We start from the raw sequence: 23,080 nt of genomic DNA on the forward strand, positions 1-23,080 counted from the left end.
TATCTGAAGGCGTGTCTGTACTTTGCTGGTGTAGCTATACTGGCAGAACCCCATAGTAGGGAGATGTAGCATAAACTGATATGACAGGAGGAGTTCTGCTGGTACAGCTAAGCCACCAGAAAAACTCTTCTGGCTGCATACTTATATCTACATGGGGGGAGTTTCCTTTGGCACACCTACATTGGCTTTTAGGGGTTATGATTTTTCCCCCCTCAGTCTCCTAGCCGATACATAGTTATGCCACCAAAACTTTGTAGACTAAGCCTGAATCTAAAATTATTAACCTTGCTGTATGGAAGATCCTGTTTTAAACGCAGTATAAGACAGTTGTTCCTAGATCAGAACTAGTGAATGACAGAAGTTTTGGACCAAACTCTTCATTCTAACAGTTGGAAAAAGCCACACTAAAATGAACCTCATGATGTTATGGCTAAAGTAATATCATATATGTGTATTAAAAGGAATATAATATATGACTATTTATTAAATGTGTTTTTTCAACCTGTACCACAAGAGATGGTTTTATTAGTGAAAAGAACCTGTTTATGTACAAATTTAATCATTGACTTGTAAAAGGAATCTCACAGCAGGTTAAATTAGATAACTGCCAGCTAACTGACTAGAGTTCAGATGTATTGACTTAATCATCAAATAGTACCAGTGACAATTTAAATGCAGGATGAGTTAAATCCTGGTGAATTAATTCTTTGCCACTCAGTCCTCTCTCCCCAATAGCTTACCAGCTTTCTCCTTTATTACCAGCAGGTAATTGTTGTTTGTTTTGTTCAAAGTAGCTAATTCACTTGAAATATATAGCTATATAGCACTAAAGATAAAAAATCAAATAGCAAAGAGTTTAATTTAATTCCTGATCCACTTGCATTTAGGTCTTTGCTTTTAGGTAAAAGTTAAGTTTGCTACCTAAGGACATAATTGTACCTATTTAAAATATTCTGGCTTGCTTAAATTTAATACCACATTTTATAGTGCAACATTTTTGGTGTCTTACAGACTTGACCTATTGCTGAACTCTAACCAATCAAGCTGCAGCAGGCACGATGGCCCATTTCATACTTAGGTTATGCTCTAGCTACACTTACGGAAATGCTTAAGACTTCTGGCCCCATCGCTTATCCACTGTACTGGAAATTGCACTAGGAGTTTTGAATAAGGCTTTTCGAAGAGCTGGGGGTAGTCACAAAATGCCAGTGTTTAAAAGAAAGACAAGAACATAAAAGTCAATACCCTCTACAGTTTCTTTCTCCACTCTAATTGTAACTTGACCATATGTACTGTGATCAATTACAAGTTCTTCTGTGTAATTCTAAAACGTCTCCCACGCATTAAAATAACTGGCAACCCAAGCTTTCAAAACCAGTTCTGTAGATTGGTTTACATGAGTAGGGCTTAGTTGCAAATCTCAAATTAACACATTATTTACATTCAGCAGCAGTAAAGTTATCGTTGTAGCTGTCTTTCGTGAATGAGAGACTGCCTTCTGATTTATCATCTTCTGTGAACTCCATGTCTCCTGACGTGTCAGCTACAGCAGTGTGGACATTGTCTTCTGCCTGGGCATCTTCAGTGGACTGCAGAGGACCTTCTGCCTGCCCCCCAGTGTACGTGGGAGTGCTGTACTTCACAAGGATAGATTTAAACTGTGCCAAGGGTGCATTTGTGCGAACTCCCATGGGATCAAAATGGGTTCGGCTTACTCTATACCCAGCTTGGGACAGATACTGTAAGAACTTGTTTAACCTGAAAAAATTATAGACAAAGTTATTACTGGTTAGTTGGTTTCTACCCAGATTACACACTGATTTTGTTTGACGTCAGAAACTGGAACTTGATCCTTACTTTGGCATGTTCATTCCTTTGATACTGTGTCTATGGATATTATAGTAAAATGCAGGGTGCTCAGCATTGCTTTCGGACTTCTGTCTTTTTCCTATGTTTCTACTCATTTCATTACTTTTCCTTTTACCTGAAACACAGAAATGCTCATTAGGGGCAAGATCCAAAATGTAGTTCCTCAACCTCTGCCTAACTCTGTAGCCACCTAAAAAAACAATTACTGAGTTGATTCAGTCCAGGCAGCTGGGTGCCTCAAACTAAATATTCCCCTGCTTATCTGGCAGGTGCTCTCAGAAGCCAGCTACTGGATCAGGCCCCACAAAAAACATGGAAGACGATGGTGCCATCTTGGAACCACTGCTTTAACCCAATGTCTTGAGCCCTCATCTGGGATGTGGGAGACCTGGGTTTAATTCCTCCCCCCCCGTCTGATATGAAGAAGAGATTTGAACTCTGGTCTGTCTCCACCCTGGAGAGTGCCATAACCACTGTACTAGGGAGTGTTTTGCGGCAGATCTTTCTTCTGTTGAAACTGTTCCACTGTATATAATTAACAGGTATTGGGGCAGAGTAACCCACTAGGTACATGGGAGAACCATGTTACAGCGTCCTCCGGCTCCAGTACATATTTATTTATATATAGTGGAACAACTTCAGCAGGAGAAAACAGAAAGCCCGGTGGTTGGGGTACTATCCTTAGAGTGGGGAGACCACAGCTGAAGTCTCGATATCAGTGAGAGGTCTCCAGTAGGGTGGGTGAGTGCTCTTAGCACTCAGCTAATTTATATACATTTGACCAGAGCTCTTGTAGCACTTAGCAGTGATGCCACCCAGCACCCAGTGTGTGTGAGAGAAAGGTGCATAAACCCTTTCTTGCAGCCTTCAGGAGCGGGTTCATGGCTTTGAATCCCGAGTGGAAGGATGCACCTTCCAGCCCAAGAGTTAGGCACATAAGTCCCTCTGAGGAGCAGGACTCGCCCTTCTCCTGGGTATTTTGTAGTGGCTATCTTAGGCAGCTCAGTGAGCTGGATTTTGTGGATTCCTAACTCTCCCCCGCATTGTATATGGAGCCCAGCTCAGAGCTGTGGATTTCACTAAGCAGTAGAGTACCTAAGTGATAAGCGTTGCAATGCTTAATGTTTAAGACCCCTGTGTGAAACTCACCCTAGACCTCTATTGCTTTTCTGTAGGTAGCATTCCTGGCTTAGACTGATTGAACTAAAGCTACAACTATACCACTTCTGGGGGGAAAAAACCCTCATTCCTTAAAAGCTGAAGGGACCTGAAATCTTGTCTAGTTTAACAGATAATTTTAAAGGTTTCTATAACTCACTTCCATAGGAGCCAAGGGCTGCACAGATAAACTAGACTTGCAAAGGTACATAGTGCACTTCATGCAATAATGGCTTTTTGTCTTTTCCAGCAAATACTATTTTGGGTAAAGATAAAATATTTTTAAAGTTTCATTAATCTTCACTGGAGGTGAACCACTGAGCACATTTGTTTAAAACAAAAAAAAAAAACCCCAAAAAACCCACCCCACCCCTCCTTCACTGACTGGTTATCTGCTAGCACAAACCACAAGAGGTGTGATGGATGAACTACATACCTTGTACCACATAGTAGTCAGCAGCAGTATCTGGTGTTTTAATAAAGACACCACATTCTTCTAGAATACAAAAGTCAAAATTAAATCTGAAGTGTGACAAAACAATGTTTTAAATAGATTTTATTTTGCTGCCTTATAAAAGGATCCACAAAAATTTGAAAGGGGAAAACCCCAAACTTTCTAGACAAAGTAAAAGGTGTAAAAACGATAGCGGCAAAAGGATAGGTAATGGGTTATGGAAACTTTCACTAAACACTTATCAGTTTGAATCTGGCATAGGACAATATTCAAGTAAACTTACTATATGATTTATCTGAAGTGAGGTGGTAGCCTCTAGTCTGTTCTTATTAGAATAGAATCCCACTATAGACTGCCATCTCAATCACCCCTCCAATTGGCAGTCTCTGTAGAGAAGCCCAGGATTGACTGATCATGAAGAGCAGAGCCCCGTCTCACTAAGAGGGGAGGAACTTCCCCCCTTAGGGCTGTAGTACGAAGGCTAGTATATGGGAAGGTTCTGCTACTGCTGCCTGTTTTGTGAATAAATTGGACTACAGTACTGTCAGCATGGCACCTTGTATCAGCACTAGTTTCCTTAACATAGGATTTTTCCATACTGGTTGAAGTCTAGCACCCTGTCTCGAGCAGGCCTTAACAGCAGAGATTTAAAGAGTATGACAAAATCCCCATAACATGGCAAGACTATTTTCCCATGCTTTGTGAGAGGGAACATGTTCCTGACCTTCTTTTAACAGGCACTGCTACAGTTACTTTTGCTCAAGAAATTTTCAATTGGTTTTAGACATTTAAAAATCCCATGTGTTTTTTTGTAAGCAACTTGCCATTTTATCTCACCTTGTTTGTTCTGACTGGCAGGACCATGGATTGAAAACTGTTTTAGAGTTGTACACTCTGCTTCACAGATTAATGTCTTTACAAGTGGCTGAATCTCATCCAAGCCGTGCTGAACAGCTTCAAACAGCATTCTTCTGAGGAATCCAGTGTTAAAGAGGGACCCTGACCTGGACAGTGCAATAGAATACCAGTGAAAAACAAGGAGACTGGTGTATAACAAAGTATTTTGATTTACAGCAAAAGGCCTTTGCTCCTTTAGAAGTGGTTTCCACAAACTGAGTAGCTGGTGAACTATACTTATATTAACAGAGTACATAAATTGTGATACAATTAACATTATTTTTGTTTTAGGTAGTGGCAGTTCAGAGTCATGGCTTGAAAGCCAAGAGCTCATGAGTGTTAATCCCAGTTCTGCTATTGATTTAGTGTGTCAACTTGGGCAAAGTCACTTCATCTCATTTCCCCATGTGTAAAATGGGAATGATACCCATATCACAAGGATGCACTGTCAAAATCAGGGTGTGTCCTAATAGTATTTGGAAATAGTAAAAGCAGAGCTAGTGCTAAGGATTAGTTCTGTTTCTATACTCTAGTTCTGAAATGCTCACATTTTAAATTTCATTATTCTTTCAATCCAAAACTCAAGGATAAACACCACTGCTGATTACCATCAAACAGTTCAAGTTATTTAATAATACTGGAAGTGCATAGGTATTAAGATATTATGTAAGTTAGTTATCAGTTACAGTTCAATGTATACTAGTTCTCTGGTCCCAAAACATCAAGCTACTTAGCCAGATTCTCCTGTGCAGTGTAATTGTTTTAATATCTCCAAGATGTGAACTAGCTTTCAATTTCACCATTGTTTATTTAGTAAACTCACTGTTTGTTGTCTACCTGTTTGACTAGGAAAACTCATTTTCTTATTACTCAGCTCTCCATTAAATAACCAGGTGCCAAATCCATCTCAGTTGCTAGATATAAATTTACTGCTGTATGAACAAACAAGCTTTCACTTTTGTTACGCTGTGTGTTGTACATACCACAGAGGACCAAGCTCTACTGCTGTCTTCCCAGGCATACTGCCATGGCAGTCACAAGGTAGTTGCCGGTAAGGGTTTTCTGTAACAGAAAACAGAATTAAGTGATTTCAAAATACATTCTATAGAACTCACTTTAACAAACAAAATGAAAGATGTTTTAGATACTAGAAATGTTGCACCCAATAAGAAGTAATTCTGCCTAAGTAGAGGCATTTAATAGGACAAGCAACATCAGAACCCAAAATACACAAACAACTGTAAAAATGCCTGTGATGCCAACTTTTATTAATGTTGTCACAAGTTATTCCCTCTGGTGTCTGCTGGAATCTAATGAGGGGCATTGTAACTTTTTAGTTACTTTTTAATTAAAATAAAACAAAACCAGAGCTCCATATTACTTGGTATGTGTTTTAAATAACTCCTTCTAGCTACTGCATTAGAACTTTCCATTGCAAAAACAAATTTAAACTAAAAAAGCTTTTCAAGGAAAAGTGTATTATGCAAAAAATTGTTAAAAATTATGGCTGCATATGTGCACAACATTCAGTTGAATCGTAGGATTTTCATGACAGCCATAGCTCAGCTCCCTTGCACATACATAGTAGGTTGAAGGACTCTAAATGCTGTTAATTTGTGCATTTAAAATCTCAGCCATAACACTGTACCTATGCAGGTGACAATTTTATTTCTGTTAAGAAAATGTGATACTTATTGCAGTCTAATGCTCGTATAGCCAAGAAATGCATCATTGTCTTAAGGAGAAGTGTCAATACCTTAACAGCCCAAGGCATCGGGCACTTTAGTTACAATGAGAAATAAGATAGGATTAGAGATTCAAATAAGATACAGATAAACAACTCTGGAGCGTCACAAATCAATACATTCTCAAATTGCAGAATCATCTTGCATGCACTATCTGTAAACACCAAATTGTTCTTAAAAATATTTCAAATATGCTAAAGGCACTTGTCTTCATTAGGAACTAAATATTTGATTTATCTGAAGTTTGAGTAGTAAAGATCTTTGGAAAAATACTCAGTGAATTTTTTTTTTAACATGTCAAAACCATGGCAGAATTTTTGTTAACACCCATTTTTCCTAACCTTACATCTCCAACAAAACTACCAACCACCACCGGTGGGGCAGAGAAGCAGTATGAGAAATTTCAACAGAGTAATTTTCCAGAAAGTTTTAAGACAAATGCACATTTCGATTTTAGTCTAAATCATGACCGGTCTAAATGACCAAAGTACAATATTAATGTTCTATGTAGAAAAAGGATCCTTGACTAGAGGGAAGATATGAATTAGTCATTTTAGATATTTGACACAGTAGGATAGGAAAAACAAATGGCTTTGAATAGGTGGATGATATGCAAAACAACTGCTAAACATACTCTGATGGATAGACCCAATTGTTTCAAAAGACAGCAGATAGTAGGAATAGAAAACTCCAAGGGTTCAAAGTATCTCTGAATGGACTGTAATGAAAAATGCTTTCACTTCAGCTCTGTAAGTCAGTCCTGTGGAAACCTTTCTGCTCTGGATTAGAATGTCTTGTACTCCTTTGCTCCTTTCCTCAGCTTAGTCAGCTAATCTCCATGCTGTCAGAGGCAGAAACACTGGATCCAGAGACACAAGCCCCCGGGTCTGTAAAATGATGGCTTGGAAGTGGTAGAAGGGTATGGAGGGATAAGTGCATCAGAAGTTGGAGTACCAGAACTGATTTGCCCAGGCCATTATCAACTGGACCTTGTCCTTTGTCATCTTCCTGAGGACTCTGGGAAATAACAGGGATGGGGTTAAAGGAACCCTTTCTGATCAGCAATGCATCTTTCCAAGGAGCAAAAAAACAGCAGATTGTCATGAGGAGGGATGGGGTAGGCCATTGCTAAAGGAGGGGAGAACAGGGTACAGATCCTTGAAAATCAGTCCAAGACTCTTGATATCAGTATCAATCCTTCTCTCCTTAACCAGAAGAAGAATGTGCGCTTTCAGTAGATGGAGGGCATCTCTGCTTCTGGAAAGACAGACTCTTGGAAGAGTCTGGAGCCATCTGGTGGTATGAGTGAGACCAGGAAGGTCTCTGGCTCCAGAAGGGTAGAAGCCTTTCTTACTACTTGCTCAGAGCTGGGGTATAAAGTTCTAAGGATCAACTTGAAATAATTCAGAAAGGCTAATTTCTTGTTCATTGTTCAGTTTAAAACATCACGGCCCTCTTAGGTTGACCTACTGTAATCATAGCCCTGAACTCATCTCTGGAATCCAGGGGTAGCTGCTTGGCAAACTGAAAGATTGTATCCCACTGTATCACATTCTGCCAACAGAGCCTGGTAACTGACTATACAGAACTGTAGACTGGCTGAGTATATTTTTCTTCCAAAAAAGAGTTTTGATTCCTTATACCAGGGGTGGATTTCACAGTAAGATGCTGTTTAGATTTTTCATGAGCCACTGCCACTACCAATGATGCCAGGGCAGAGTGGAAAAATTAGTTGAACCCTTTAGGGGGAAAATGACTTCCTAGACGTGGCTGAAATGGAGGCTAGGGTCTACCAGAGATCCCTGATCAGTGCAAGAATGGCCTTATTAATGGGCATTGCTAAATGGCCCTAAGGGAACAGATGAAGAATATTGAATAACAGGGATGTTCCTGGGCTATTTCCAATGGAATCTCCAAAGTATTAGCCACTCTTTTAAGAGGTTCCTGCAAGTCCTTGAAGTCATCACTAGCGGAAGATGCTGATGGTGTAAAACTATTTCAGCTGGTGAAGATGAAATACACATGAAAAAAACTCATCCTCATACTTTTCCAGGAGATATGCATTATCATTCTGTGAGTCCTGGCTCAATTTGTGAAGACAACCCTTCTGTGGCAGGTATACCACCTGAGAAAGTTCTCCAAAAGAAGCCAACTTGTTCCTACATCTGGATCTCACATAAGGAAAAGAAAATGGGTTTTGAGATTTACAGGGAGCCAGTATGGCCAGGATTGCATTCCATAAGGAAAGGGTATATAATGCAACAGAGGTAGAATCCAAGAAGCTTATGGTCTTCAGAAGTACGTCTTCTGTGATTACAAGAACTTCTCCCAGTGTCCCTCTCAGGAACACATCTTGGAGAAGGAAAAGATAACCTAGGAGAAGGGCTTCTATGCCCCCAAGATGCTGATGATGATTATGCCAACAAGTAGCACTTCTCTACAGGAGGTGCAGATCTCTGGCTATGTCTACACTACGAGATAATTTTGAATTAACATAAATTGGTTTTATAAAACAGATAATATAAAGTCGATTGCACGCAGCCACACTAGGCACATTAATTTGGCGGTATGCGTCCATGGTCCGAGGCTAGCATCGATTTCCGGAGCGTTGCACTGTGGGTAGCTATTCCGTAGCTATCCCTTAGTTCCCGCAGTCTCCCCTGCCCCTTGGAATTCTGGGTTTAGATCCTAGTGCCTGATGGGGGAAAAATCATTGTCACGAGTGGTTCTGGGTACAGCCTCACCCCTCCCTTCGTGAAAGCAGCAGAAAACCATTTCGCGCCTTTTTTCCTGGGTGAACTGAGCAAACGCCTATAGCACAGCAAGCATGGACCCTGCTCAGATCAATAGCGCAATTGTGGACATTGTAAACACCTCACGCATTCTCGTGCTGTCTATGGTGAACCATGAACTGCAAAGGCAGGCAAGGAGGAGGCAGCTATGGCAGCGCGGCAACGAGAGTGATGAGGACATGGACAATAAATTCTCTCTAACCGCAGGCCCCTGCGCTTTGGAGCTCCTGCTGGTAATGGGGGAGGTTCTACCCATTGAACACCGATTTTGGGCCTGGGAAACAAGCAGAGACTGGTGGGACCGCATAGTTTTGCAGGTGTGGGACGATTCGCAGTGGCTGCGAAACTTTCGCATGCATAAGAGCACTTTCTTTGAACTTTGTGACTTGCTTTCCCCTGCCCTGAAATGCCAGAATACCAAGATGAGAGCAGCCTTCACAGTGGAGAAGCGAGTGGCAATAGCCCTCTGGAAGCTTGCAATGTCAGAGAGCTACCGGTCAGTCGGGAATCAATTTGGAGTGGGAAAATCTACTGTGGGGGTTGCTGTGATGCAAGTAGCCAAAGCAATCATTAAGCTGCTGCTATGAAAGGTTGTGACTCTGGGAAATGTGCAGGTCATAGTGGATGGCTTTGCTGCAACGGGATTCCCTAACTGTGGGGGGGCGATAGATGGAACCCATATCCCTATCTTGGCACCAGAGCACCAGGGCACCCAGTACATAAACCGCAAGGGGTACTTTTCAATGATGCTGCAAGCACTGGAGGATCACAAGGGACGTTTCACCAACATCCACGTGGGATGGCCAGGAAGGGTTCATGACACTCGCGTCTTCAGAAGCACTACTCTGTTTAAACAGCTGCAGCAAGGGACTTACTTCCCAGACCAGAAAATAACAGTTGGGGATGTTGAAATGCCTGTAGTTATCCTGGGTGACCCAGCCTGCCAGCCAGGACTGTCCACAGGGGTGGAGTGGGCGGGTGCACAAAGCCTTCCTCCACGCGTTCTTACACGTCTGGGTGAGGAAAATATGGAACATGGTGAGTACTGACGGTGGTTAAACATGGGCTGCAGCGGCACTCTGTGACCCCGCTGCTCTTCCTGAAGATCCACCAGACGTCGGAGGATATCAGTTTGATCACGCAGCAGCTCCAGCATTGCATCCCGCCACCGCTGATCTTCCTGCCTACACCTCTGACCTTCCTACCGCCACCTCTCATCTCGAGCGTCTCTCCTATCCTCACGTTCGTCCCTCCTATCCTCACGTTCACTGGCATCTTTCCTGTACTTTGCTACCACGTCCTTCCACTCCTTCAGATGAGCTCTTTCATTGCGGGTTACTTCCATGATTTCAGAGAACATTTCGTCTTGCGTCCTCTTCTTCCTCCACCTTATCTGAGCTAGCCTTTGGGATGGAGTAGGGAGGCTTGAAAAATGAGCAGCTGCATGAGGGAGGGAAAAAAGGGAGAGAACTATTTAAAAAGATACATTTTACAGAACAATGATTATACTCTTTCACAGTGAACAACACTATTCATCTTACATAGCACATGTGATTTCACTACAAGGTCGCATTTTGCATCTTTTAATATTGAGTGCCTGCGGCTCTGGTGTTACAGATCTCACAGACGCAGGTCCGGGCATCACAATTCAGCTTGCATGCGGCCATGGTAAGCCACTGTCTTTCAGCTTCTCCAGCCTTCATATACACAGTGCCCTCTGATGCTTCTTTCCTGTTAACAAGCAGCAGGAGACGCCAACCCTTCCCCTCCCCAATCCAATTCTCTAGGATTGCTTTACCCCTCCCCCCACCGCATGGCTGGTATCATGGCAGATCACTGCTAATCACCCCCCTTTTCCTCCCCCCACCGCGTGGCTACTAGCTGGGAAGATTCCTGCTGGCCAAACGCTAAAAAGCTCAGCGCTATCCTTCCTCCCCTCCCCCCACTTTGCTATGTGCAAGGAAGGATTTCTTGTAAGCAACAGCCCAGTAGGAAAATGTCCATCTCTGTCCCCTTAATTAAATTCCTTAATTTCAACCAGGTTACCATGAACGATATGCTGAGGATAACAGAGCGAGATAAAGAACGGATGTTTCTTGAATGCCAACAATCACCGGGACCATATGCAGCTATGCTTTGTCATGCAACGATACCCGATTACTTGCTACATGCATGGCGTGGTAAAGTGTCCTACCATGGTGGACGGAACAAGGCTGCCTTGCCCAGAAACCTTCTGCAAAGGCTTGTGGAGTACCTCCAGGAGCGCTTCATGGAGATGTCCCTGGAGGATTTCCACTCCATTCCCAGACATGTTAACAAACTTTTCCAGTAACTTTACTGGCTGTGAATGCATCCCAAGCCCTCATGGCAAATCAAACATTAAAAAATGCTTGCTTCTAAACCATGTTTTATATTTACAAAGGTACACTCACCAGAGGTCGCTTCCATGGCATCACTGTCTGGGCTAGTGGCTTGGGAGGGCTGGGAGGGTAATGCCGTCTGGGTCACAAAAAGTTCCTGGCTGTTGGGGCTAACGGAGTGCTGTGTGCTCGCTGCAAGGTTGTCCTCCTCTTCCTCCTCATCTTCCCCCTCTGCTGAATCCTCAGCCATGGTTGAGATTATAACCCCCACCTCAGAATTCACGGACAAGGGGGAGTAGTGGTGGCGCAGCCCCCTAAAATTGCATGCAGCTCAGCGTAGAAGTGGTATGTTTTTGGCCCTGACCCAGATCTTTCATTTGCTGCTTTGGTTTTCTGGTAGGCTTGTCTGAGCTCCTTAACTTTCACTCTGCACTGCACTGAGTCCCTGGTGTGGCCTTTGTCCATCATAGCCTTGGAAATTTTTTCAAATATTTTTTCATTTCGTCTTTTGGAATGGAGTTCTGTTAGCACTGAATCCTCTCCCTATATAGCGATAAGATCCAGTACCTCTCGTGCAGTCCATGCTGGTGCTCTTTTTCCATTCTCAGGAGACTGCATTGTTACCTGTGCTGATGAGCTCTGCGTGGTCACCTGTGCTGCTGAGAGCTCCACGCTGGCCAAACAGGAAATGCAATTCAAAAGTTCGCGGGGCTTTTCCTGTATACCTGGCCAGTGCCTCTGAGTTCTGAATCCTGTCCAGAGCGGTCACAGTGGTGCACTGTGGGATACCGCCCGGAGGCCAATAACATCGATTTGTGGCCACACTAATCCTAAACCGATATGTTAATATCGATTTTAGCGTTACTCCTCTCGTTGGAGTGGAGTACAGAAATCGATTTAAAGAGCCCTTTAAATCGATATAAAGTGCATTGTAGTGTGGACAGGTACAGCTTTAAATTGATTTAATGCTGTTAAAATCGGTTTAACTGCGTAGTGTAGACCAGGCCTCTGAGAGGTTAACACTGGCTGAGACGATCCAGCAATAACTCTGAGACCAAGATCGGTGTTGAGGAAGACAGATGAAGCAACATAGTCATAACTGATACTCTGGGTCCCGATACCTAGATAGACATAGATACTGTAGGTAACAGAGAAATATCCGGAAGTGTATGCTCTGGTTCTGGGATCATCACCAGGTCAGCAAGTGTTGTGAATGCAGCCAGAGTCAAGGACTTCTGTACTGATGAAGATGGTGCTGACCATACTGGTACCAAAAAAAATGCTTCAAGAGACTGAGGTTTTCTGCTAAGGCATGATACTAAAGAATCCAAATCTGTTGGTATCAATGACATCAGAGCTGATTTTGAGGCACTGGTTGCTGAAAACTGACTGGTGTCTTTTGCCTCTCATCTCTTGACTCTGGTAGCATATGAAGACTCCTAGTGCCAGTTGAGTTTCGCTGCAGCTGGTTTGGACAAGTCAGAAGAGTGGCTCTTAGATCTCTTCTTGGCCAGTACAGGAAATTATGATTGTTTGGTGAGCAGTGTCCAAAGATCTTTGCTGCTTCCTACCTTGGGCAGCAGAGGTAGTCACTGACTGACCTGAAAAAGACTAGTGTGAGGGTTCAGAGCAGGCAGACAAGCCCCTGGTGGTGTGGTGCGAGGGCATGCAGGGTGCCATGAGTAGCCCCAATGGGTACTGCTGGTCAAGAGATTCCAAACTTGTGCACACAAACCTACAGTGAGATCCATATAATAATTAGTCAAAGAACCCCTTTTAAACTAGAGGATTATAATGGAAATCCCTCTCCTTTATGTGCACGATCATTATCACAATTCTATATATGAAATATTTCCAGTGAAAGCAAGTATTTTTACATGTTGGAACTTACCACGTGCCTAACATAGGTACATACAATAAACATGCATGGATTATACCTTTAAAAGAAACCCAAGGAAAATCCGTTTACCTTCTACCATATTACCCTCCTGAAAAATCCTCTCCTCACACCACTGGCAGTGGATAAGATACCGAATTTTCTTGACTGAATCATCTGCAGGAGATGGTCCCCTCAAAACTCTCACCACTACTAGGACAAAGTGTTCTAGAGCTACTGCAAGCAAAACTTCAATGCCTTTATTACATCGAGCTGCAGCTCTACAAAAGCAAAAAGATAACATATTAATATAGGAATTCAGGAAAGACTAACTTTCCCAGATGTTCCGCCTTCTGCAATATATATATATTTACAATCATCCATTGTCTGAAAAAATCCTACACTGTCTATAAAGAGCCTCCACTTAGACTGTGGGCTCTGAAGGGCAGGGGTCCTCTTTTTGTTCTGTGTTTGTATAGTGCCTAGCATAATAGGGTGCTGGTCGATGACTGGGGTTCCTAGGTGTTGAGAAGACTTGGAGGGATAGACTTCAAAGGAAAGATTATAGAAAGTAAATAAATAGATCTGGATTAAATGAAAACTAAGGGCAGATAAATCATTAGCTAAGGATCTGAACTGGTACACAGAAAAGAGGAATCCTTTAGGGTACTCTGGAGGGGTGTAATTAGAAGCAAAGTGAAAATTAGCAAAGAAAATTTAACTTGACCCTCTGGAAAAGTTATTCCAATATGAGGTCTCAGCCTGTGGTGTGGTTTTACAGAGACAGATGAAACCCTTAGTGCTAGAATCATGTAAAAGTTAAATGAGATATAGCACTGGAGAACATGCCATAGAGAATAAGCTAGCATAGGCAGGGAGCTAGACAAGACAATCTAAACAGGTCCCATTTAATATAATTGACTATGGAGTCTGTAACAGGGTAGCTTGCTCTGTGGGCTGGAGAGCATGGGGCTAAACCAGTCTGATTACCAATTGAGTCCCACTTGAGGGGAATGAGGCTTAAGTGATAAAGCCCAGCTGGGGAAAGAACCAGCCAGAAAGCTCAGGCAGTAAGGAAAAGTTCTACAGGCATGAAGGCCTGGGAGAGACCCAGACCAAAAAGGGAAGAGTCTGGAAAAGCTCTCCCTGAAGAGAGGCCTGGGAGAGACCCTGCGTAAGCAGGGACAAAATGGACATACCCAAAGGAGAATTTGAGATTATGTAGGAAGTGGCCCATGGAAAACTGCAGCTCAGGTAAGGGAGAAGACCTATCTGTTCAGTACAGAACCCCTGGACCAGAACTCAGAGTAGAGGATGGGACTGGGTCCCCTACTGGTCCAAGGAAAGGGGCATATAAAGCCTTCCACAATGGTTACTGAGCCAGCAAGGGGGCTACAGGCTGTGTTGAAAACAGGGTGAGGAAGAACTCTACAGAGGGGGAAGAATTTTTGTGTCAAAAATATTTTAGGGACTCTTAGTTTGCATGACTGTGACCTAAGAAAGGATAGACTTAAGATGGTGACCCAGCAAGATGGCCAAGTTTCTGATAGAGAAACCACCACAGTTCTGGATCATGCTGGTATTCTACTCCTGGCCACCTAGCAGTGAGTGGATTCGTTTACAGAGCCTGAAGATCTTTCACGCCTAATCTCCCACTCACTCTTCCCTGAACTATTGTTCCATTGTCTTGATTTAGTGTCCAAATCCCCAACTTCCACTTCTGAAGTCACTGGGAATATCTGTAGGAGAAAGGACTAATAACGTTAACAGGGTTTGCAGGGCAAGCAGCACCATATCGTATTTGCTTTATAAGTAGATTTGCTTGTAAGTAGTAGATTTACAGCACCAGATCTTTTTTTTTTCCTTAACCATATTTAACCTGTGAAAAATTTAGCCACACTGTGTTTATTGTTTGTAAACACTTGAGGCTAGGGGGTCTAGATTTTGGGGTGAATATCTGTTTTCTCATTATGAAATATACTGTGAAAGTTGACACTAATGAGTTTATTTCCATTTAAAGCAAATCTAATTTAATGCTCTTTCCCACAGATAATTAATTGCTTTAATAGCTTCTGAAGTATTTATAAAGGCTTAGGCAGCATTAAATCACCACCAAATGAAAAAGGAACTTAAAATCTTCAGATATTCAAGTTTGCATTATATTACCTTTTCTTTCTGAAGATTAGTAATATACTCCATACCCATTTGCCATCTTGCCAGTCACTTCAGTTTAAAATACTTAAATTGTTCTATAGGAGTGAACTTGAAATCAAATACAAAATTGATATTTCAGTGCCTAACTTGTAGAGTTTAAGGAATTCTGAAAAGCAAAGACACACAACTTGCTTTAGCAATCACCAAAAGCGTGCATTAGCAATCCTCTGCTGCCAGAGCTTAGGAGCTGACTATGATTCACGTGTTGTAATAGTACCTTGCCACAGCAGCAACTACTATTCTAGCTGCCAGTTCCTTGTAGTACTCCGTTCTGACAACGTTACAGCCGTAGTGGCGCTGGGCCACATGCTGAGCTTTTGCATACAGAGAACTGATGTCTGTAGATGTCACTGATACTATTCCAAGATTTCTTACATTTCTGAATGCAGAATCCAGGTAGTTCACAGCTGTTCCAAATGGGTCCAGGTGTCTAAAACCAAAAAATACAGAGAAGCATCTCTGGTACATAACTACTTAGCTTTTAAGATATCTGAGAGAAAAAAACTGTTTAAAAAAATCCTCATCCATAACATCTGAAGTAAAATAAAAACAGAATTTGATTTTACAACACACCTTCCATACCTCCAACATGCCCAAATAATTTACAAAGCAACAAGTTAGAGGGGCAGGCAGTACATATTGAGTAACGCAATAATCATCACACACACAGCACAATCTCTCTTACATCCTAGCATGCTGGATAACTGAACTAAGAAGAATGCTGGCCAAGATACAGGTGTTTATTCTCCCATGCCTTTCAAAATATACAAATAAACTTCAATTCCCACTGAATTCAATTGGTTTGTGGATGCTCTGCAACTCTAAGAATCAGACCATTTAATTTGAGGTCTATATATAGATTTAGTGCCTGCATTAGGGCACTAAAATTTGAATATTTTGGCCTTAGATTCTAATTAGATCAGCCATGCTATTTAAGAATGGATTACAATAAGTGATCCATAAACATGCAGCCTTATTAAAAATTACATGCACAGATATGAATTTCAAATGGTCTAAAATTATAGAAAAAAGATTCTTGTATTTCATTTTTTCCCAAACAAAGTTATACCAAAAATCCATAAGTTTGGCCTAAAATGTTCATACACATTGTGAGGCAAACTTGCAGCCAAACCAGAGCCACTCACTCAGCTGCCGTGACTTCCCCCTCCAACAGAGCCTGCAGTAACTCATCACCACAGATCCTAGAGATCCCTTTGCCATGGAAAAACCCAGAATTTGTGTTTTTACAGTCTTTAGTTTTTACATTTTGTAAAAAATGAAAAACTGGGTTCTACTGTATACGTTATCTGAGCCCCCATTATCCAGCTCTTTGTATTAACTGAACCAGGGCTCACAGCCAGAGCCCTGGGTGGAGGGGCTTGCGTTGTCATCCCTAGGTGGCTGGGCTCCCTATTGTGATTAGGGAAATTAAAGTTCAGCATTTCATTATAATCATGGGAAAAACACTTGATTCTTTTTATGGTATTTATTGGAGATTTTTTTTTTTTTTTTTTTATCATGGGAAACTAGGATCCCTGCTCATTATTCAGGCATGCTGCAGCAACTCAATTGCAGGGGTTCATCCCACAATTAGAACCTCAGCACTAACGCATACTGCAGCAGCCTATTCCTGGCGAGAGGCTGGGTCAGATGATCTCCAGGCACAGGTATTTCACTAATCCTGCCTGAGCAGCAAGTTAGTCTGTACAACAGCATTACTTAGCCAGGAATCCTCCTGCTGGCTTGCAGTGTTAGTGTCATTAGGCTTCCAGCCTGCCCTTGATCTGGTCCCTGTTCCTGCCTCAGCCTTGTTCCAGCCCACTTCAGCCTTGCCCATGTCTTATTCTGACCTTGCTCCAGCCCCGCCCTTCCCTCTGGATCCTTAGACTGACTCTAACCCAGCTTCAACCTTTGGTCTGCATCCTGATTTGACTTGTCTATAGATTGACATCAGTTCTGACCCACAGCCTATCCCTGGACCCTGATTTCAGTGCTGTCCTGGTCCTGACTCTTCGGCTGGCTTCACTTTGGTACCTGTTCTCAACGATGGCTCCAACCAGGTCTGACCACAGCACCCAACACACATTACCCTGGTGCTTATTTTCCACGTTGGATGCCAGAAGGGTTTAAATGTTTTCCCAGTGATTATTTTTTAAAAAATTTAAAATTAAGTCTCTGTTTACACAGCACTTCAGATGCTACACAATTAAACTTTTTAATAAGCAAATAACCAGCCGCTGTTGGTTATCTCGTCCATTCAGACTTCTCTAAATAATCACTGGGGAAAAAATTAAATTACAGTCAAGATCAAAGCACCAAGTAAAAAGACAAACTTGTAGTAGCAAACACTCTTCACTTACATAAAATCGAAGGATCTCAAGTGCATTATGACATTGGCATCCATTTTTGTCACATCAATAATGCCTACATTTTCCTCTCCTTCTTCCATAGTTTCATCACAGTCATCCTCTTCCTTAGTGGTGTTCATCACCTTCATCTTGTTTAAATGGCAGTTCTCCTGAATCATTGTCACGGAATTTTCATTGAAATCATTAATTGTAACCTTCACAGAATTTCCAAGGTGCTTTGCCCACTGTAATCCCATTATACCTGAGGAGAAAGATAAGTGCATAATTTAAGGTTGGCTGCATGCAATAGAATAAAGGCCTGGTTTTTGATCCCCTTAACTTCAATAAATACACAATCAAACCCTAAATGTACATAATACAGAAATGTGATCCATACTCTGGCTTTCATCTGTTGGCAAACTCCAGCATTTGTGTGAAGACTCACTGAAGTCTATATGGGCACAGGGGTTTGCCTACTCAGTTCTCATTACAAGATAAGTGCCACAGATATAAAAATGCTCTGCGTACTGTGAAACAAATTGGACCTCAAATCTGTAGCAAGTCCCCTGGGCTTGTGCAACACTCTAATGCAGCAGACTGAAACTTCTGTGGCAGAGTAAGATGAAAAAAAAACCAAACCCTCAATTTAATTGAATGAAACAGGAAAACTAACATTTTAACTAATATAGCAATCCTCCTTAGTCTGATATTAAATTGTTTTTATGCTGCCCCTAAATCTTAAATTTTTGATGTGCTGCTGATATTTGTAACAACAATACGTGATTGTATTGTAAAAGTTGTTGGGGGGGAAACAGGAGGTTTTGATAGCTGGTTAGGAGGCTGTTAAGACTTCTGGTGTGGCTTGGAACTGTGCAATAAACATATTAGCAGGACATTAACTGCTGAGCATTTTAACTGTTGTCTTCAGGTTTTAGAACTAACACCTGTTTGAGATCACGGGGATAGTTCACTGTTTCACTGTCTACAGATTCAGGAAGATAACACCGCATTGGTTTACATTAATTTCATGGTCAGGATTCTTCTTTATAAATATAGAGACTGGAAACAATTTTTTAAACGAAAGTTTGGATTCAGTGGCACTGTTCTATGACTAGGGGTTGATTTTAAAACCAAACTCTACAGCTATGGAATCAGAATACATGGGATGTTGGACATAACTCATCAAGTTAAGATGCACGGTATTTCATGCGCTTTAAAATGTAAAAATTCTTCCTTTGAGCATCAATAACTTCAGCTCCAAGATAGTTATGGTCCATCTAGAGCCAAATTCTGATCTCCTTAACTTGGGGAAACACACGTGGAAGTCAAAAGGAGTCTGCCTAAGCAAGGACCCCATAATACTTAAATATACAATGTCAATTTCTCATGAGAGGGACCTGCTACAAATTGTAAAATAAAATTAGAAATTTAAAGAAAGTAAAATGAGATTCCAAAAGTTTCTTTATTTACCAGTGGCCCCAAATGCATCCAAACATTCTAACGGGTTCCGTTCTTCAGCCAAAACAGCTAATGCACAGAATATCAGTTGCCTAGAAGATTAAAAGGTGTATAATAAAGTTTAGAGTATGTATTTCACATATTTTTGTTTCTTCCATCTTAGGGTAATTTGTTCCAGTAACAAGTTTTGTAAAAACTGGGTTTAACAGCCACCAGAAGGTTTTCTAAACCTTTTGCTTCCTTAAACAGCATTTGTAGGTCTAAGAGTACCCAAATATCCTTAAGTTAATTCCAATGATAACTTTCTAGGAGTGCTGACTTTAACACTGATCCAGGGAGCACTGAGATATAAAACACCACTATATAACAGTTTCTATGATCAGTGAGTCCATGTAGCAGGACAAATTAGGTATGCAGGCAAATTGTTTGGTCATTTAAAGTACCAACTGCTGGCCTAAGGGCTTGTCTTCATGTACCACTGTAGTGCTTTAGTGAAGATACTATATGCCAACAAGAAAGTGTCTCTCGTCAACACAGCTACTGCCTCTCAGGGTGATGGATTAACTATGTCAACGTGAAAAGCTGACCCATTGACATAACAGTGTCTACATGAGAGGTTAGGTTGGTATAACTATGTCACTCAAGAGTGTGGATTTTTCACACCCCTGAGTGACGTAGTTACACCAATATAAGTTTGTAGCGTAGACCTGGACTAAGAGTTTGTAGTGGAATGGAATCCTTCACTGTATGGCAAAAAGGTAATATGAAAAATAAGGACTTGAGATTCCACTTGCCAGTTACACAACACTAACTGGGGTTCAAGAGTATATGCTGTTTGGGGTTTGCGCTGCTTTCTATAAGTAGTTAACGTCCTCTGTGAAAGAACAGACCAGAGACATTACTGGTGGTGTGTTTTTTTTTTTTTTTTAAACCATTCACTGCTAGTAATAACTGTCTGGAAATAACCAGCAATCTTCTTAGACTGTCCTGAGAAATTTTCCCTAGACTCAAAATTATCTTTGGCAGGGTTCCTTCTGGAAAAGGACCCTGGCAATGACTGAAGGGTAGTTCAACTTCCGTGTTTCAGGGAACAGGCATTGTTGTTGCAGCAATTGAGGGTATGGCTACACTTGCAGATGTACTGCGCTGTGAGTTAAACCTGCCTTCGTACAGCTAAGTAGGGAGAGCGCTGCAGTCTGTCCACACTGACAGCTACCAGCACACTGTCGTGGCCACATCTGCAGCAGCATTGGGAGCAGTGCATTATGAGCAGCTATCCCAGCATTCAAATGGCTGCAATGTACGTTTCAAATGGGGGTGGGGTGGAGTGTGACAGGGAGAGTTGGGGGTGAGAGAGTGGGTTTTTGGGATGCTGAGAGTGTGTCAGCATGCTGTCTTGTCCCCCACATCTCACTCACTCACTGAAAGCAAACAGCAGCTGTTTCCTTTTTTCTCACAGAAAAGATAAGCAGTCGCTCACCGAAATGGACCCCAACTCCGTCCTCCCCCCCGCCTCTCTTTTCAAGCAAACATTAGCTATCGGCACTAAAAACGGAGCCCCCCTGCCTGCCTCTCACTCATCCAAAGCAAATAGTAGCTGTGTTTTGTTTTTTTGACAAGCAGCCCCCAAAACGGAGCTTTGAAAGGGCACTTCTCCTCCGGAGTTCACAACAAAACAAGAGAGGATGCTTCAGTTAAAAGGATTATAGGGAGTTTCCAGAGGTCAATCAGTGCGTAATAACGTTACTCCCCATTTACACTGGAGCAGCAGTGTCTCAGCCAATATGCAACAGCTGTTATTCCTCTCAGGAAGGTGCAGTACCAGCAGCGCTGTAGCCGCGGAGACATAGCGCTGTATGTGCCTTGCCAGTGTGGACGGGGAGTGAGATACAGCACTCTGGAAGGCTTTATTGCACTGTAAGTCGCAAGTGTAACCAAGGCCTGGCTGACGTTATGACTTTTCTGAGGATGAAACAACTACACACTCCACTGACATTAAAAAGAATGATGTGAAGAGGAGCTAGAGGAAAGAATCTGCTCCAATAGAGTGGGACCTATAAAAAGGAGTTGTAGGATGTAAGACATGTATGCTCATGCTTCAGCTGTGCTGGAGGAGAGCACTTAGGTGGTGTCTAGTCCTGGGAGCTCACAAAAACTCACAGGAAAACATTTCATTGAATAGGTTTCCTCAAGTGTGGTTTGTGTGGTTTTTTGCCCCTTAAACTCCCACACTGCTGCATAAGCTAGCATCTTTATTTCCCTAGAAACTAGAACACCACATTTTCTTCTGAAGACAATTTCTGTTAATTTAGAAAAGTCTTTCCAGCAGTATATAAGGAAGATAGTTCAGTGAGCAAAATTAGAAAAGCATCAGAATGGAGCCTTCCTATATTGGGCACCTTATTTTATTGCTTGAAAAATGTTATTCCTCTAGACATTATAGTGGGCTGTTTACTGGGATAATTTTTTTAAGTGAGAGCATTTTCATTGCAACCTCTCCCCACTACCCCCCTCACCTGTTGAGTTTCATTTTGGGATTAAAATAGGAATCTGATTTCTGAGGTGTGGAGTAGTTAGGAAGAACTTGTACATCTGTGTCTGCCTCTTTCAGCACTTCATGAGAAGACTTAGGAGCAGGGGCTAAAAAATATTTTAGGGGAGGAAAGGAGACAGTTAATGATAATTTGTGAGTATATGTACATTTTATCTATAAAATTCAAAAAAGATCTCTCGGTGATTAGGGCCCCAATCCCACTGATACATAACAATGTTAACATATGGAAACCAGCCCATTACCATTTGGTGCCAGGAAAGGAGATCACAGCTAGTTAAATTCAGGACATTGGCAGACTTGGGGCCAAATTCTGCCCTGATTTACACCCTATAAAATGCCATAGTTTCATCATACCAAATTTCTTTCTTAGATTTACACCCCTTCAAGAACTCGTTCAAGTTGAATAGTATGAGATGCTGCAGGAAATACATTCGCTCATAACAAAAAATACCACTGAGCTTGTGATAGTACTCCAGTCACTTCTTGATAACTAAAAAGCCAGAAGGGCTCAAGTCAGTCCAGGATTTCAGAGACCTTCATTTTTACCTGAAAAATTCAGAATAGTTTCTGAAACTAACGATGACTCTCCTAGAGGCAGAGAATTGGTTACATACTCTGAACCTTGCAAATGTACCCTCTCTGGCAATATCACTGACGACAGGCTTTCTGTTCTGCATGCTTAAACATAGAATACTGCCATTCCACAGAATCATACTAACAGAGAATTATAGAGAGAATGTATCCATGTGCTGTATACTCCCTCTACTGCCTTGATCCAGTGGGGACAAGTGAGGCATCACACAAATAAGGTTTTTTTGTAGCTCTGTCTAGGTACTTATATATCATGGGGATGAGGACCATATAAATGCCTCCCACATATGTACTGCTTAGATATTTATATAATTCTCCCCAACCATCCATAAAATATCGGAATCAAATCTTTTATTTTTAATACAAATTGATTAGACTTTTATGGCATTTTAACCAACAGGACTACATTATAGAGAACAGAAAAGGGGAAAGGAGCAAAGAGGAAGTACTTCACAATTTATTCTGTGATTTCCATTTGTCAATGTCAAAATTACACAGATATGGAAGTATTATCTCCATTTTGTAGATGGGGAGAAAGTGATCATAAAACGATAATTAGTGAGAGGATTTGGGAATAAAACCCAGATTTCTTAATTCGCAATCCCATACTCAGTTGATTAGATCACCTTTTCCCCTAAATGAAGAAGTGTGTGTGAATGTGTGTGGTGGGGGAAATGACAGGTTCACTTTCTACAATGACCTGTTCATATGGCAGCAGTGGAATGGGAGCTACCTTTAATTTTATGTGCCCTTCACATAGCAAT

At 41.7% G+C, this 23,080-nt stretch overlaps 1 protein-coding gene across 5 annotated transcripts in view; it reads right to left on the minus strand.

Annotated features, from left to right (window-relative positions):
- Nucleotides 1-454: 454 nt before the first annotated feature.
- TRMT1L (tRNA methyltransferase 1 like) overlaps nt 455-23,080 on the minus strand; it is a 54,176-nt gene continuing 31,550 nt past the window's right edge. For all 5 annotated transcript variants that reach the window (XM_050961420.1, XM_050961419.1, XM_050961417.1 and 2 more), the window contains 10 exons: nt 21,688-21,811; nt 19,184-19,263; nt 17,726-17,975; nt 15,583-15,795; nt 13,245-13,432; nt 5,362-5,440; nt 4,319-4,485; nt 3,464-3,523; nt 1,858-1,984; nt 455-1,758 (listed from right to left, as the gene is read on the minus strand). In XM_050961420.1, coding sequence (XP_050817377.1) covers nt 1,434-1,758; nt 1,858-1,984; nt 3,464-3,523; nt 4,319-4,485; nt 5,362-5,440; nt 13,245-13,432; nt 15,583-15,795; nt 17,726-17,975; nt 19,184-19,263; nt 21,688-21,811 — 1,613 coding nt within the window. In that variant the 3' untranslated portion in view covers nt 455-1,433. The remainder of the gene's footprint in view (nt 1,759-1,857; nt 1,985-3,463; nt 3,524-4,318; nt 4,486-5,361; nt 5,441-13,244; nt 13,433-15,582; nt 15,796-17,725; nt 17,976-19,183; nt 19,264-21,687; nt 21,812-23,080) is intronic.

This window comes from Gopherus flavomarginatus, chromosome 7, assembly GCF_025201925.1.
Source record: "Gopherus flavomarginatus isolate rGopFla2 chromosome 7, rGopFla2.mat.asm, whole genome shotgun sequence".
NCBI classification, from domain to species: Eukaryota; Metazoa; Chordata; order Testudines; family Testudinidae; genus Gopherus; species Gopherus flavomarginatus.